The sequence below is a fragment of the Meles meles genome, chromosome 19 (assembly GCF_922984935.1).
Source record: "Meles meles chromosome 19, mMelMel3.1 paternal haplotype, whole genome shotgun sequence".
In the NCBI taxonomy this organism is placed as follows: domain Eukaryota; kingdom Metazoa; phylum Chordata; class Mammalia; order Carnivora; family Mustelidae; genus Meles; species Meles meles.
In genome coordinates, this window is record NC_060084.1 from 18,500,212 (window position 1) to 18,514,480 (window position 14,269).

Sequence of the window (14,269 nt, forward strand, 5' to 3'; positions counted from 1 at the left end):
GAAATCTCTGATTAAAGCATCCAATGGTGAAGTACCAAAAATTTGTTTTTTAAGCTTTTAGAGAGTTACAATTATTGAAAACCAAAAGCATAAAGACAACCATGAATTTTATCCCTACAAATTACAGAAAATAAATTGAATGATGAAAATATAATCAGTAAACATGATTTAATTATTTCTGCAACTATACTCAGAATTATATTCATTTGTGGTAAACTTTTTTAAAACACATTATTATTGTCGTACATTACATATACAAAAGAGTATACTTATATTAAGGCTTTCCTGTCCAACATGGTAGCAACTAGCCACATGTGACTACTGCACACTTGAAATGGAGCTAATCTGTGGGCGCCTGCGTGGCTCATCCAACTCTTGGTTTCAGCTCAGGTCATGATCTAGGGTCATGAGATCGAGCCCCACATTGGCATCTTCACTCAGCAGAGAGTCTGCTTCAGGATTCTCTCCCTCTGACCCTCCTCCCCTGTTTGCGCTCTCTTTCTTTCTCAAATAAATAAATCTTAAAAAAAAAAAAAAGGAACGTTGCTAGCCTGAGTCTGTGCATGGAAAATACACACTGGATTTCAAGTATTTGTTACAAAGAAAAAAATGTGAAACATCTCAGTAAATTTTTATATTAATTTTATGCTCAAGTATGATATTTTGGATATACTGGGTTAAACAAAATATAAAAATTAAATACAATTGCTTCTTTTTATTTTCTTAATGTGGCTTCTAGAATAACTTCAATTATATTATGTGGTTCACATCTGAATTCTACTGGGCAGCACTGTCCTAAATTACAGTTTGATGGATTTCCACAAACTGAACTTTCCATGTAACTAGAATCCATAGGAAGAAACAGAACAGTAATAGCATCTCACAAGTCTCCTTCTGCTCCATTCCACTATGTAGCCTCCTCTCTCAGGGATAAGCCCTTATCCTTATTTCTAAAAACTTATTAGTTTTGCCCATTTCTGTACTTTCAGATGAATGGATTCATACAGCATGTGCTTTTTGGGTACACTCAATATATTTGTGAAATCCATCCATATTTGTGTGCTAGTTGTAGTTTTCATTATCATTGCATTTCTTTGTGAATGAGCAGTTTATTCATTCTACTGTTAACTGGCACTTGAGCAGTTTGCAGTTTCTATTACTAGTGCTGCTACAAGTCCAATACATCTCTCTCTTTTTTTTAAATATTTTATTTATTTGTCAGAGAGAAATCACAACTAGGCAGAGAGGCAGGCAGAGAGAGAGGAAGAAGCAGGCTCCCTGCGGAGCAGAGAGCCTGATGTGGGGCTCGATCCCAGGACCCTGGGATCATGACCTGAGCCGAAGGCAGAGGCTTTAACCCACAGAGCCACCCAGGCGCCCCCCAATACATATCTCTTAATGAATTTTGTATTCAATCCCTTTGCACACCATGACTTAGACTAGAACTGCTGGATCACAGGTATATGTAATTTGCAGTTTTAGTATATATTGCCAGTTTTCCAATTGTTATGTCAATTTGACATAACCAACACACCACCTATTGTTTCATATCCTTGCCAACATTAGTCAAAAGTACTCTGAATAAAGGCAAAAAGACAATACTGGTGAAAATACTTCAGCTGAAATACTCACAAACTTTAATTAAAATGGAATTGTGACCATACTGTTTATCTCTTAGCTTACCAGGTACCAGATAACCTCAGTATCTGTTAAAGAATACTGTCCTCATAGAGCAGACAGAGAAAATGAACAAGCTCTCTTGTGTATGTCTTCCTATCAGGACACTAATCCTATCATATCAGGGCCCCATTCTTATGACCCTCATTTAACGTTAGTTACCCCCCATAAAGGTCCTATCTCCAAATATAGTCACATTGGGGGTTGAGGCTTTAACTTATGAATTTTGGGGGAATACAAATATTCAGTCCATAACAGATGTAAGCAGTGGGGTTAGTATTCATAATTATATGACAATGAAGCCCCCATTCCTAACTTGTACATATCTTACAGATGATTTTGGGATAGGGAAGGTTATACAGAAGTGCTCACTGCTGATTCAATGTTTGGAGTCTCCTGCTTTAAAATTTTTAGATTGTGTAAGACCTGTTATTGTATTAGTTTATAATCAAAACAGATGGTACTAACTTTATAATGACAAAGCTCAATTTATAGACTGGGGAAACAAGACTTGGAAAATTCCAAGTATGGAAGATATGGTGGATTAAACTTAAAACTTTATCATTTTCACAAAATACTTCAGTTTTAGAAATCAATTAAATCTGAAATTTTTCCTTATATAAATGTAATCTACCATATCACTTCCTACAGAAACAGCCTTCTAAATTGAGGATTATTTACTATTTTTTCTGAAAGAGTTGGTAACTCCTTATCTCTGTAGAAGTCAAGATAGCAGGGATTCTTCCTTCATTCCTTCCTTCCTTTTTTTTTTTTTTTTTTAAAGATTTTATTTATTGGGTGCCTGGGTGGCTCAGTGGGTTAAGGCCTCTGCCTTCGGCTCAGGTCATGATCTCAGGGTCATGGGATCAAGCCCCACACTGGGCTCTCTGCTTGACGGGAAGCCTGTTTCCCCCAACTCTCTCTGCCTATCTCTCTGCCTACTTGTGATCTCTGTCAAATAAATAAATAAAATCTTATAAAACAAAAATGATATAACAAGTCTATCCTAATCCTTTCCCAATAAATAAAGATCTACACATGAAGAAAATCCAGAGCCTGCTTCCTCCTCTCTCTGCCTGCTTCTGTGATCTTTGTCAAATAAATAAAATCTTTAAAAAAAAAAAAAAAAAAAAAAAAAAAAAAAAAAAAAAAAGATTTGACAGGTAGAGGCACAGTGAGAGAGGGAACAGAAGCAGAAGGAATGGGAGAGGGAGAAGCCAGGCTTCCCGCTGAGCAGGAAGCACGATGCAGGGCTTGATCCCAGGATCCTGGGATCGGGACCTGAACCGATGCTTTACCTCTGAGCCACCCAGGTGCCCCAGCAGGGATTCTTTCTTAAGAATTTTAATTCTGTTCTGTATTTATTTATTTATTTACTACTTATTTTTAAAGTAATCTCTATACCTCACATGGAGCTTGAACTCACAACCCCAAGATCAAGAGCCACATGCTCTACCAACTGAGCCAGCCAAGTACCAAGAATTTTAATTTTGAATTTTAATTTACTAGGAAGGTTCTGGGTTTTGATCCTCAGTAAGAAAATTCTAACGTTTCTATATATGGAGAGCATAGGAAAAGACAACAGAAAGAAACAAAAAAAAGAACTCCTTTTTATTCTTGTCATTATTTTAACTTCATTAAGAAAATTAATATAAAACAATCCAAAGAAATCAACATCTACTAATAATCATATTTTTACGTGTTCTTTTAGCATTTTGAATGTCACTGTCATCCCACTACCTTCTAGCTTGCACAATTTCAAAAGACAAGTCAGTTGTTAATCTTAACGGCTCCCTTTCATGTGTTGAGTCCTTTTTATTCTGCTTTCGAGATTCTTTTTCAGAATTTGACTGTGATGCATCTAGGTGTGGATTTCTTTGTTTTTACCCAACTTCAAGTTCACTGAACTTCTTGGATATGGAAATGAATATTTTTCGGGGCACCTGGGTGGCTCAGTGGGTTAAAGCCTCTGCCTTCGGCTCAGATCTGATCTCAGGGTCCTGGGATTGAGCCCTGCATCGGGATCTCTGCTCACTGGGGAGCCTGCTTCCCCCTCTCTCTCTGCCTTCCTCTCTGCCTACTTATAATCTCTGTCAAATAAATAAACAAAATCTTAAAAAAGAAATGAAAAATTTTCAAACAATTTGGACATTTTCACCAGTTATTATTTAGCCTCTGGTGTCACTGTTTAGTTTTGTTTTGTTTTGTTTTCTTCTTAGGCCTAACTTTCTAGGGAGTTGCCCTGGGTTAGCCTAACTTAGTGATCGGGCAATGACTGTTCAGGGGTTTTGCTTAAACACTTTGAGCCAACAGGCTTCTGTCTTTTGTCATTGGATCTGTGTGCAGCTTCAATACTTCCAAAGTGCAGGGAGTTCATCACTCTACGTACCCTTTGTACACTAGTACATAGTACATAGCAAGGGCCCACTTTGTTCTCTCCTGAGCGGGTGCTGCCTCACACAGGCACACAGTCTCCTGGACCATGAGAAGTATGTGTGATTTTATTAGGGCCCACTTTAGTGGCCTGTTCCCCTAGATCTCTCTGATAAATTTCTGGCTAGTCTGCCATTATGTTGCTTCCCACAACATCTGCCTTCTTAGAGGGTTTGCCAGAGACCTCTATTATTTTTTGATACCATCCCTGCGCATGGATTTTTTTCAAACACTGCTCTAAATAAAGTCAGCTCCTTCTGATAGGACGGCAGAGCTGCCAGTCTTCATGGCTTGCCCTGCCTGCCTTGCCTGAGAGACCACAGAGATGAGGGAAGAGATGGAAGCGCTCACTACTGACTAAAACACCACAGACTGGAGCGCCTGGGTGGCTCAGTGGGCCTTCAGCTCAGGTCATGATCCCGTCCTGGGATCAAGCCCCACATCAGACTCTCCACTCCGCAGGGAGCCTGCTTCTCCCCCCTCCCCAGCACCCAACTGCCTCTCTGCCTACTTGTGATCTCTGTCAAATAAATAAGTAAAATCTTAAAAAATAAATTAATTAAAAATAAAATGTCACAGACTATTAGGTCCTTACTGAAATTCAATAGCTTTGTTTGAATAAATACCTCTCAATGTATGGCCTTTAGTTAATTTCCAGAGACCTTAAATTTTTTTTTTCTTAAACAATTTTGTCCACTTTAATCACTGCTTTTTGAGGAGATGATTTGCCAAACTCCTCACTTAGCCACGCCAGAAATTCTGTATTTTATTTTGAATTGTTTTTTCCCCCGATAATGTTCTAAAGGTCAAGAACAAATATTAAACAGAACCATTTACTGGACTTGGAAGTGCCCCACTGAGCAGATAGGAATAATCCAATGAAATTTAGAACCACTGAAGGAAAAACTTCCCCAAACCAGGACCAAAATGGGTCTCAACATCTATCTTCAGAATTCTTCAATACCACTTGAACCTGACTTTTTATACTTACTGTTAAAGATGGGGTAAAACAGATACACAGATGAAGGCAAGATTAGTGGTACAGAAAGGGACCGTGCTCAGTGGAGCCTGACGTCACCCTACCTGGGCTCGCTCCTCATCAAACTCCAAGCAGCCCATACCATCCAGTCTCTGGAGGTCAATCCAGCCTTTCCAGATAACACAGACTCCATTCAGAATCATGGGAGCCTTCAAATACACCTAAGACACAGAAAAAAAGGACAAAAACCAATGATAAGCCATCATGGACATAAGAAATGAAGTTATTTATAAGCTTACTAAGGAAACCTGTGGTTTTCTTAGGGGAAAAAATGAATACAATTATAAGGTTAAGAATTGTAGGAGCTGGGGCGCCTGGGTGGCTCAGTGGGTTGAAGCCTCTGCTTTCGGCTCAGGTCATGATCCCAGGGTCCTGGGATCGAGCCCCACATCGGGCTCTCTGCTCCGCGGGGCGCCTGCTTCCTCCTCTCTCTCTGCCTGCCTCTCTGCCTAGCTGTGATATCTCTCTCTGTCAAATAAATAAAATATTAAAAAAAAAAAAAAAGAATTGTAGGAGCTGGGGCGCCTGGGTGGCTCAGTGGGTTAAAGCCTTCAGCTTAGGTCATGATCCCAGGGTCCTGGGATCGAGCCCCGCATCGGGCTCTCTGCTCGGCAGGGAGCCTGCTCCTCCTCTCTCTCTGCCTGCCTCTCTGCCTGCTTGTGATCTCTGTCAAATAAATAAATAAAATCTTAAAAAAAAAAAAAGAATTGTAGGAGCATGTGGGTGGCTCAGTCAGTTGAGCGTCCAACTCTTGGTTCTGGCTCAGGTCATGATTTCAGAGTTGTGGGATTGAGCAGTACGTCAGGCTGCAGGCTCAGCAGAGAATCTGCTTGGGATTCTCTCTCTCCCTCTGCCCCTCCCTCTCACTTGCTCATGCTCTCTTTCTCTAAAATAAATAAATCTTTTTAAAAAAGGACTTTATTTCTTATCACAATTCTTTCAAATTGTTTTTTTTAAGATTTTATTTATTTCTTTATTTGAGAGAGTGAGAAACAGAAAGAGCATAAGCTAGGGGGGAAGCAGAGGGACAAGCAGACTCCCCAGTGGGCAGGCAGCCTGCCATGGGACTTGATCCCAGGACCCTAAGATCATGACCTGAGCTGAAGGTAGATGCTTAACCGACTGAGACATCCAGATGCCCCTCAAATTAGTTTAAAAAAAAAGTTATCCAGATTTTGTAAAAAGTGTAGTAAAATGGGGGCGCCTGGGTGGCTCAGTGGATTAAGCCGCTGCCTTCGGCTCGGGTCATGATCTCAGGGTCCTGGAATCGAGCCCCGCATCGGGCTCTCTGCTCCGCAGGGAGCCTGCTTCCTCCTCTCTCTCTGCCTGCCTCTCTGCCTACTTGTGATCTCTCTGTCAAATAAATAAATAAAATCTTTAAAAAAAAAAAAAGTGTAGTAAAATGATACTTGAAGTAGGTTCTTCCAGCTGAAGCTAGGACAATCAGGTACTTTGCCTTGATTTTTGAACCTTGGGTAAAAAGCTATAAAGATGGAAAACTGGAATTCACCAGCCCCTAAAGAGAGCACACACAGTTTCCCTCTACTTTGGATCCCCACTTTGGATCAGGGTCAGGTTCTTCATAGTTCCCTTCAGTTTTATAAGCTCCATCATAGCTTCCCATGAAGTAATGCTGCTTTTTTCTTCTTTTTTTTTTACTTCAGTTGGCCAGAGTTGATTTCTACTGCTTTTAACCAAAGAAACATAAGTGATACAACATTTATCCACCATTATTTGTCAAATAAATATAAATAATTCTAAAGCAAAAGTCACTTCAGGTATAATTCCTAATTTCAGACCAGTTTCATTTTCAATCACCAAATTCCCATAATGTCTGAAAATATAACTGTTCTCAAGAGCCATTAAGGATCCATCAAGGAAGCAAAGGTGCAAATGCTATCATATTAGTTTTATTAAGATACAGTAAGAAATATAAGAAATTTATTACAATTCCTACAGTCCCCACTTTCCTAATACTATACTATCCTAATAGTAACTTTAGAAAAAAAGGTCTTCTCGACCTCATTTAACATGGACTTCGGGATAAAAACCAGCACAGATTCTTATCATTTAATGCCTTAATAAGATTTTTTAAATGCAGAGAAAGCAGGACTTCCATGATTTTTCAAAACTCCAGGTTATCAACTGTATCTTTATTAATAAAGTTCATTTGTCTGTATCAAATATATTTTATTTTGATAATCCAAGAGCTTCTGTGAGCTAACATTAGCATTATTTATTACTGTAATTATATCAAATTGGTTAAGACAGTCTTCATTCTTAGGAAAAAGTTGGAAGCATCACCTTTTTCTTTATTCAATTCAGCAGTTTCTTCAACAATCTTGGGGCATTCTTGTTTTTCGAGAGGTTTAATAAGAATAACTGACTGTCAATAATTATAAATATGCTCAAAAATGAAAACTGAGACACCTGTAAAATAAAACCTACAAGACTTATGCCATCTTAGTACACATTTTTGTCATTCCCCTCTACTACTAACACAGCTTTTTTTCTTGGTTAAAGGCTCCAGGCTGAACTAATTTCTATTTATAATGGGAAAAAAACCCCAAAACATAAGGTTCCATTTCTCCTCCCATTTGGACCAAGGGAAATAGTCTACAGTTACAGCTGAAACCGTTTAACCACACATTTCCTTCTGTTCTGATAAGTGCTCATTCTCTTCCACACTGTGAATTTAAAACTCCACTAATATGCACCTCATCAAACAAGTGACTGTGACAATCTCATTTCCAATACTTCACAAAACCTAAAAACAATATCCCTCCACACCATCTATCAATATAACTCCATTTAACACATCTTGTAATCAAGATCTCCACCTACTCTTTCTAGCAGGGGTAGGGTGCCATACAGTGAGGAGTGTAACATTTCACCAAGTACTTCATTAGTTTAAATTCTCACACTAATCATGAAGAGAGTTCTTCTATTCTACCTTCATGATCAGGTTCTATGTTCTTCATGAGAGATTTATATCAATGATTCCATAATCCAGTTTATTCATATTAATTCTATAGTCAAAAATATTTTCCTTATGAAATTACTGAATTTTTTTAAAGCCCATTTATTACTTCTTTATAAAAGTTCCCTCATGACAAAGAAAGCCACTAATTTGGGTTTTTGTTTTTTTTTAAGATTTTATGTATTTATTTGACAGAGAAAGAGAGAGGGAGAAAGTGCACAAGCAGGGGGAGTGGCAGGCAGAGGGAAAGGAAAAAGCAGGAAGCCCAATATGGGGCTCAGTCTCAGGACCCTGGGATCATGACCTGAGCCGAAGGCAGATGCTTAACTGACTGAGCCACCCAGGCACCACAACCACTTATCTGTTTTGGGAAATTCCTAAATGGATTCAGAAAGTGATTACAGTTCTTAGTCAAGGCTTATGCCTGGAATCATATGTAAAATAATAGTTAGATGATCCTGGTGGTTTATTTAGATGTTCACCTTCAAATAATAGTTTTATATGTAGATCTCCAAATGTTTGGTGCTTTCATACATTCATGAATACCTAACCTCAAAGTATGAAGAAAATAAAATTCTGTCTCGTAACAGTTTGCCATTTTGCAATTTAATAATGCCATTTAAACATTAAAGTACCTTCACTGAAAATAATGATAACTTATTTCCAACAGTGAAAAGAAAATATATTACTAGAATGTGACCTCAGGATTAAACCCATTGCCCTGGAATAAGTAAACATTTTATACAAAATGTATTCCATAAAGTCTTTAAAGGTATTACACAGATTCAGCTAATCACATACAAAAACAACAAAATAGCCTGCTTATCTTTCCAAAAGTAACGTGTCAGAGAATGTGAGACGTCACACAAAATGAAAAGTGAATACAGCACCACATTTTGTGTTTTCTTGGGGAAACAACGTAATAGTATTACATAATTTTTAATCACATCAAGCTCTTATTATCAGTAAGTGCGAGGTTCTATTCAGTCCAAATGATACATAATAGCACCTTATTCTCACATTCTGTAGCCCTAAGTACCTCATCACTGTGGCAGCAGAGTTTCAGCAAGAACACGTATGTACTGCCAACTGGGGCATTATCTACACACTGGGATACTATTCAGATATAAAAAGTAATAAATAGGAGCGCCTGGGTGGCTCAGGCGTTGGGCATCTGCCTTTAGCTCAGGTCGTGATCCCAGGGTCCTGGAATCGGGCCCCACATCGGGCTCCCTGCTTGGCAGGAAGCCTGCTTCTCTCTCTCCCATTTCCCCTGCTTGTGTTCCCTCTCTCAGTGTGTCTCTGTCAAATAAATGAATAAAAATCTTAAAAAAGGAAAAGGATTAAATACTGATACGTGGTACATGGATGAATCTTGAAAACATCATGTTAATTGAAAAGAAACCAGAAAAAGGCTACATATTACAGGATTCCATTTATTTGAAATGTCCAGAACAGGCAAATACAGAGAGAAAAAGAAAGGAGAGTAGTGACTGTCAAGGGCTGGGGGAAAGGGGGCAGTGAGAGATTGCTGATGGTACAGGATTTCTTTTGGGGGTGATGAAAATGTTTTGGGGGGTGCCTGGGTGGCTCAGTGGGTTAAAGCCGCTGCCTTCAGCTCAGGTCGTGATCCCAGGGTCCTGGGATCAAGCCCCGCATTGGGCTCTCTGCTCAGCAGGGACCTGCTTCTCTTCCTGCCTCTCTGCCTACTTGTAATCTCTCTCTGTCAAATGAATAAATAAAATCTTTAAAAAAAAAAAAAAAGAAAATGTTTTGGAATTCAGGAGTGGTAATGGTTGTACAACTCTGTGAATATACTAAAAATCCTGGAATTGTACACTCTAAAAACATGAATTTTATGGTATATGAATTTCACCTCAATAAAGTTATTATAGGTGATAGGTGTTACATAGGTGATATCTATAAGATATAGAAATCAATTTTTGAGTAGGCAGTTGCATATGGGATTCTAGCACTCTGAGAAGATATGGCCTGATGATGCAAATCTGGCAGCCACCAATAATACAGTGGTATTTAAATCCAAGAGAGAGAAAGAGATTCCCCACAAGCAGTAAGTAGAAGGAGAAAGGAAGAGGGCCCAGGAAAAACTGTGACGAAATCCAACTGTTATATGCTGGGTAGAAGAAAAGAACCCAGCAAAGCCAGCCAGCTATGAATTATCAGTGAGTAGGGAGAAAAACATTAAGGAACCTAAAGATTAAGTTATAGGCCCCCAAGTAAAAATTTCCCCTTACACTGGATTCATCAGATATCTAAGTATTGTGTTACAGGATCTTAGGTCACTCTTAACATTTAGCAATGCCTTTATTTAAGGTAGGAGCTAACTGGAGTTCAAAGAACCTACGGGACTTTGGGTTTATGGCTAAGTTCCAAAAAGACTAGAAACATCTTGAAATTCTATGTAAAAATATATGTGTTTGAGTCCATGTGCATTTTTCTACATAAGTTCACTACTTTCATCAGATTCTCAAAAGGGGGTACAAAGCAAAAACGATTCAATCATGACAGTAAAAACTTCATTCTTCCTCTTCCCTCAGAGGCAGCAAGATCTTTGTAGCACAGAGACCGTGAGATGATAAATTCCCTTCATTTAGTAAATGGGCCAAATTTCCTAAATAGGTAAAAATTTGTTAACCTGTGTTTTGAAATATAAATGTCAGAGAAAGGGTATGAGAACCCAGCCTTCTCATTTACTGACGTGCACTAAAGAGTTCTATCTCTGAGAGTCTGGAGTCTACTTATTCTGAGAATATCTAAATTTGGAATAAGAAGTGGCATCCTCAAGGGGCGCCTGGGTGGCTCAGTCACTTAAGCTTCTGCCTTCAGCTCAAGTCATGATCTCAGGGTCCTGGGATAGAGCCCCACATTTGGCTCCCCGCTCAGCAGGAAGCATACTTCTCACTCTCCCACTCCCCCTGCTTGTGTTCCCTTTCTCTCTGTCAAATAAATAAATAAATTAAAATCTTTAAAAAAAAAAAAAAGGGAAGTGGCACCCTCGATTGCCCTTTCTTCTACAATACTATATATTTATAGAAGTTTAGTGTTTCTAGTATCTAGGTAGCTGTGCTGATAATAGAAATTGAGGCTACAACGGAATAGCAGAAAGAGCTACCTTTTCTAGGTGACTTTAAAGAAAATTATTTTAAGATAATTAAAATAGAAAAACAGATTTGCAAACAACATTCCCATGCATAGGAGTGCTAAGCCATAAAATCAATAGACAGACACTAAGTATCAAAGCTCTTAACAAAAACCGAAAGATACTTCACCCTCAAAAACCCATTTTGATTGGAAAGAATATTTCACTTCTCTCTAGTAAATTGCTAGAACTTAAACACTTATGACTCTTATCTAGAAACTGAGTTATTAGAGAAAATAGTTGAGGGAATAACCTGCCTCTTAAGTCCTCAGTAAATATTTGAATAATGATTAATAGAAGAGGAGAAATAGAGGGGGAATTTAGAAATGGTTTCTTGTAGCTTCCCTCTAATCTCAATTTGAAAAGATCCACCTTATTTAACAAACGTTTACTACCTATCATTTTGTATAAGTTATTATCATCCAGGGCAGTGGGACTATACCAGGAATTTTAAAGAGGTGTACATCCTACCACCCAAAAGATTCCCACATCAGTTAACAGTCTTTAATAAGGAAGAGCTGAATACACAAAAAGAGAACTGTAAGAATTAAAATCAAATTCACTCCTTACATATAAGTAGGATTCATTTAACTTTGAAGGTTAATGGAATATATCAATGATAGTAAAATTTTAAGAAGTCTGAATCCAACTTTCCAACATCCTTTTAAAGACTGCAGTTCAGTGCGCCTGGGTGGCTCAGTGGGTTAAGCCTCTGCCTTCGGCTCAGGTCATGATCCCAGGGTCCTGGGACTGAGCCCCGCATTGGGCTCTGCTCAGCGGGGAGCCTGCTTCCCCCTCTCTCTCTGCCTGACTCTCTGCCTACTTATGATCTCTCTCTGCCAAATAAATAAATAAAATCTTAAAAAAAAAAAGACTGCAGTTCTAATAGACTTGCATATAAATGACTGAAGATTATCTACCTGAAAAATCCAAAATACTCAACTGAAAAACTAAATGAAATAATGAATTCAGCCAAGTGACTGGTTATAAAAATATACAAAAACCAACAACTTTCTTATATTACAATAGCAACTCTTTGGAAAGTAAGATGGAAAAAAAAAAGCTATTTTAAAATAGCAATAGAAGTATCAACTAAGAACAAATTTTGTTTTTTGGGGTTCTTAAAAAGATTTTACTTAAAAAAAAAGATTTTATTTATTTATTTGACAGAGACAGAGACAACAAGAGAGGGAACACAAGCAGGGGAAGTGGGAAAAGGAGAAACAGCAAGCTTCCAGTCAAGAAGGGAGCCCCACACAGGGCTCAATCCCAAGACCCTGGGATCATGACCTGAGCCGGAGGCAGACGCTTAATGACCGAGTCACCCAGGCTCTCCTAAGAATGACTTTTGAAAGAAACATGTAGACTCTCTAAGAAGAAAATACCTAATTTTTGAAAAACAAAATGATGTGAATAACTAGTGAGTTGTGATATTTTCTAACACTATGACTACAAATACCAATTTTCCCCAAAGTAATACTTACTTTAATAAAATTCCAATGAAATCTCAAAATAATGTTTTCTGGAACTTGAGATTTAAGCCTGCAGTTTGTACAAAAGAACCAGACTATCCAAGAAAAATATTAGAAACTATTTTTCTGCCCTTTCAGATATTAAAACATCTAACAAAGCAATCAGTACCCATGTACTAGTGCTATGGCAGTCAGAAAATAAACAAAAAATCAAATATGAGGGGCACCTGGGTGGCTCAGTGGGTTAAGCCTCTGCCTTCGGCTCAGGTCATAATCTCAGGGTCCTGGGATCGAGCCCCGCATCGGGCTCTCTGCTCAGCGGGGAGCCTGCTTCCTCCTCTCTCTCTGCCTGCCTCTCTGCCTACTTGTGATCTCTGTCTATCAAGTAAATAAATAAAATCTTTAAAAAAAGAAAAATCAAATATGAGACCAAGTAAACATCTGTTTTTGTTGTTTTTTTTAAAGATTTTATTTATTTATTTGACAGAGACAGACACAGTGAGAGAGGGAACACAAGCAGGGGAAGTGGCAGAGGGAGAAACAGGCTTCCCACCAAGCAGGGAGCCAGACGTGGGGCTCGATCCCAGGACCTAGGATCATGACCTGAGCCGAAGGCAGACACCTAATGACTGAGCCACCGAGGCGCCCCTACAAGTCCTTAATAAATGAAAAAGACAACATTTCAAATCAATGATAAAAGAATATTTAGCACAGCAAAGGAAATAGTTAACAAAACCAAAAGACAACTGACCGAATGGGAGAAGATATTTGCAAACGACCTATCAGATAAAGGGCTAGTGTCCAAAATCTATAAAGAACTTAGCAAACTCAACACCCAAAGAACAAACAATCCAATCAAGAAATGGGCAGAGGGGGGGCGCCTGGGTGGCTCAGTGGGTTAAAGCCTCTGCCTTTCACTCAGGTCATGATCCCAGAGTCCTGGGATCGAGCCCCGCATCGGGCTCTCTGCTTGGCAGGGAGCCTGCTTCCTCCTCTCTCTCTCTCTGCCTGCCTCTCTCCCTACTTGTGATCTCTATCTGTCAAATAAATAAAATAAAATCTTAAAAAAAAAAAAAAAAGAAATGGGCAGAGGACATGAACAGACAGAAACAACGTTTCTGATACAGATTATTGAAATTTGATAATAAGCCTCCAATTCCTTACATATAAACCCTCCTGTATATGGTCAAATGATTTTTGACAAGGGTGTGAAGACCATTCAATGGAGAAAGAACAGTCTTTTCAACAAACGGTGCTGGGAAAATGGATATCCACATGCAAAAGAATGAAACTGGACCCTTACCTAACATTACATATGAAAATTAACTCAAAATGGATCAAAAACCCAAATGTAAGACCTGAAATTATAAAACTTTTTGAAAATAATTTTAAGATTTTATTTATTTATTTGACAGACAGATCACAACTAGGCAGAGCAGCAGGCAGAGAGAGAGAGAGGAGGAAGCAGGCTCCCCACTGAGCAGAGAGCCCGATGCAGGGCTCGATCC

General features: G+C 38.7%; 1 protein-coding gene across 4 annotated transcripts in view; it reads right to left on the reverse strand.

Moving 5' to 3' along the window:
• CBFB (core-binding factor subunit beta) overlaps positions 1 to 14,269 on the reverse strand; it is a 59,609-nt gene that overhangs the window by 22,353 nt on the left and 22,987 nt on the right. For all 4 annotated transcript variants that reach the window (XM_045988583.1, XM_045988584.1, XM_045988581.1 and 1 more), the window contains one exon: positions 5,194 to 5,310. In XM_045988583.1, coding sequence (XP_045844539.1) covers positions 5,194 to 5,310 — 117 coding nt within the window. The remainder of the gene's footprint in view (positions 1 to 5,193; positions 5,311 to 14,269) is intronic.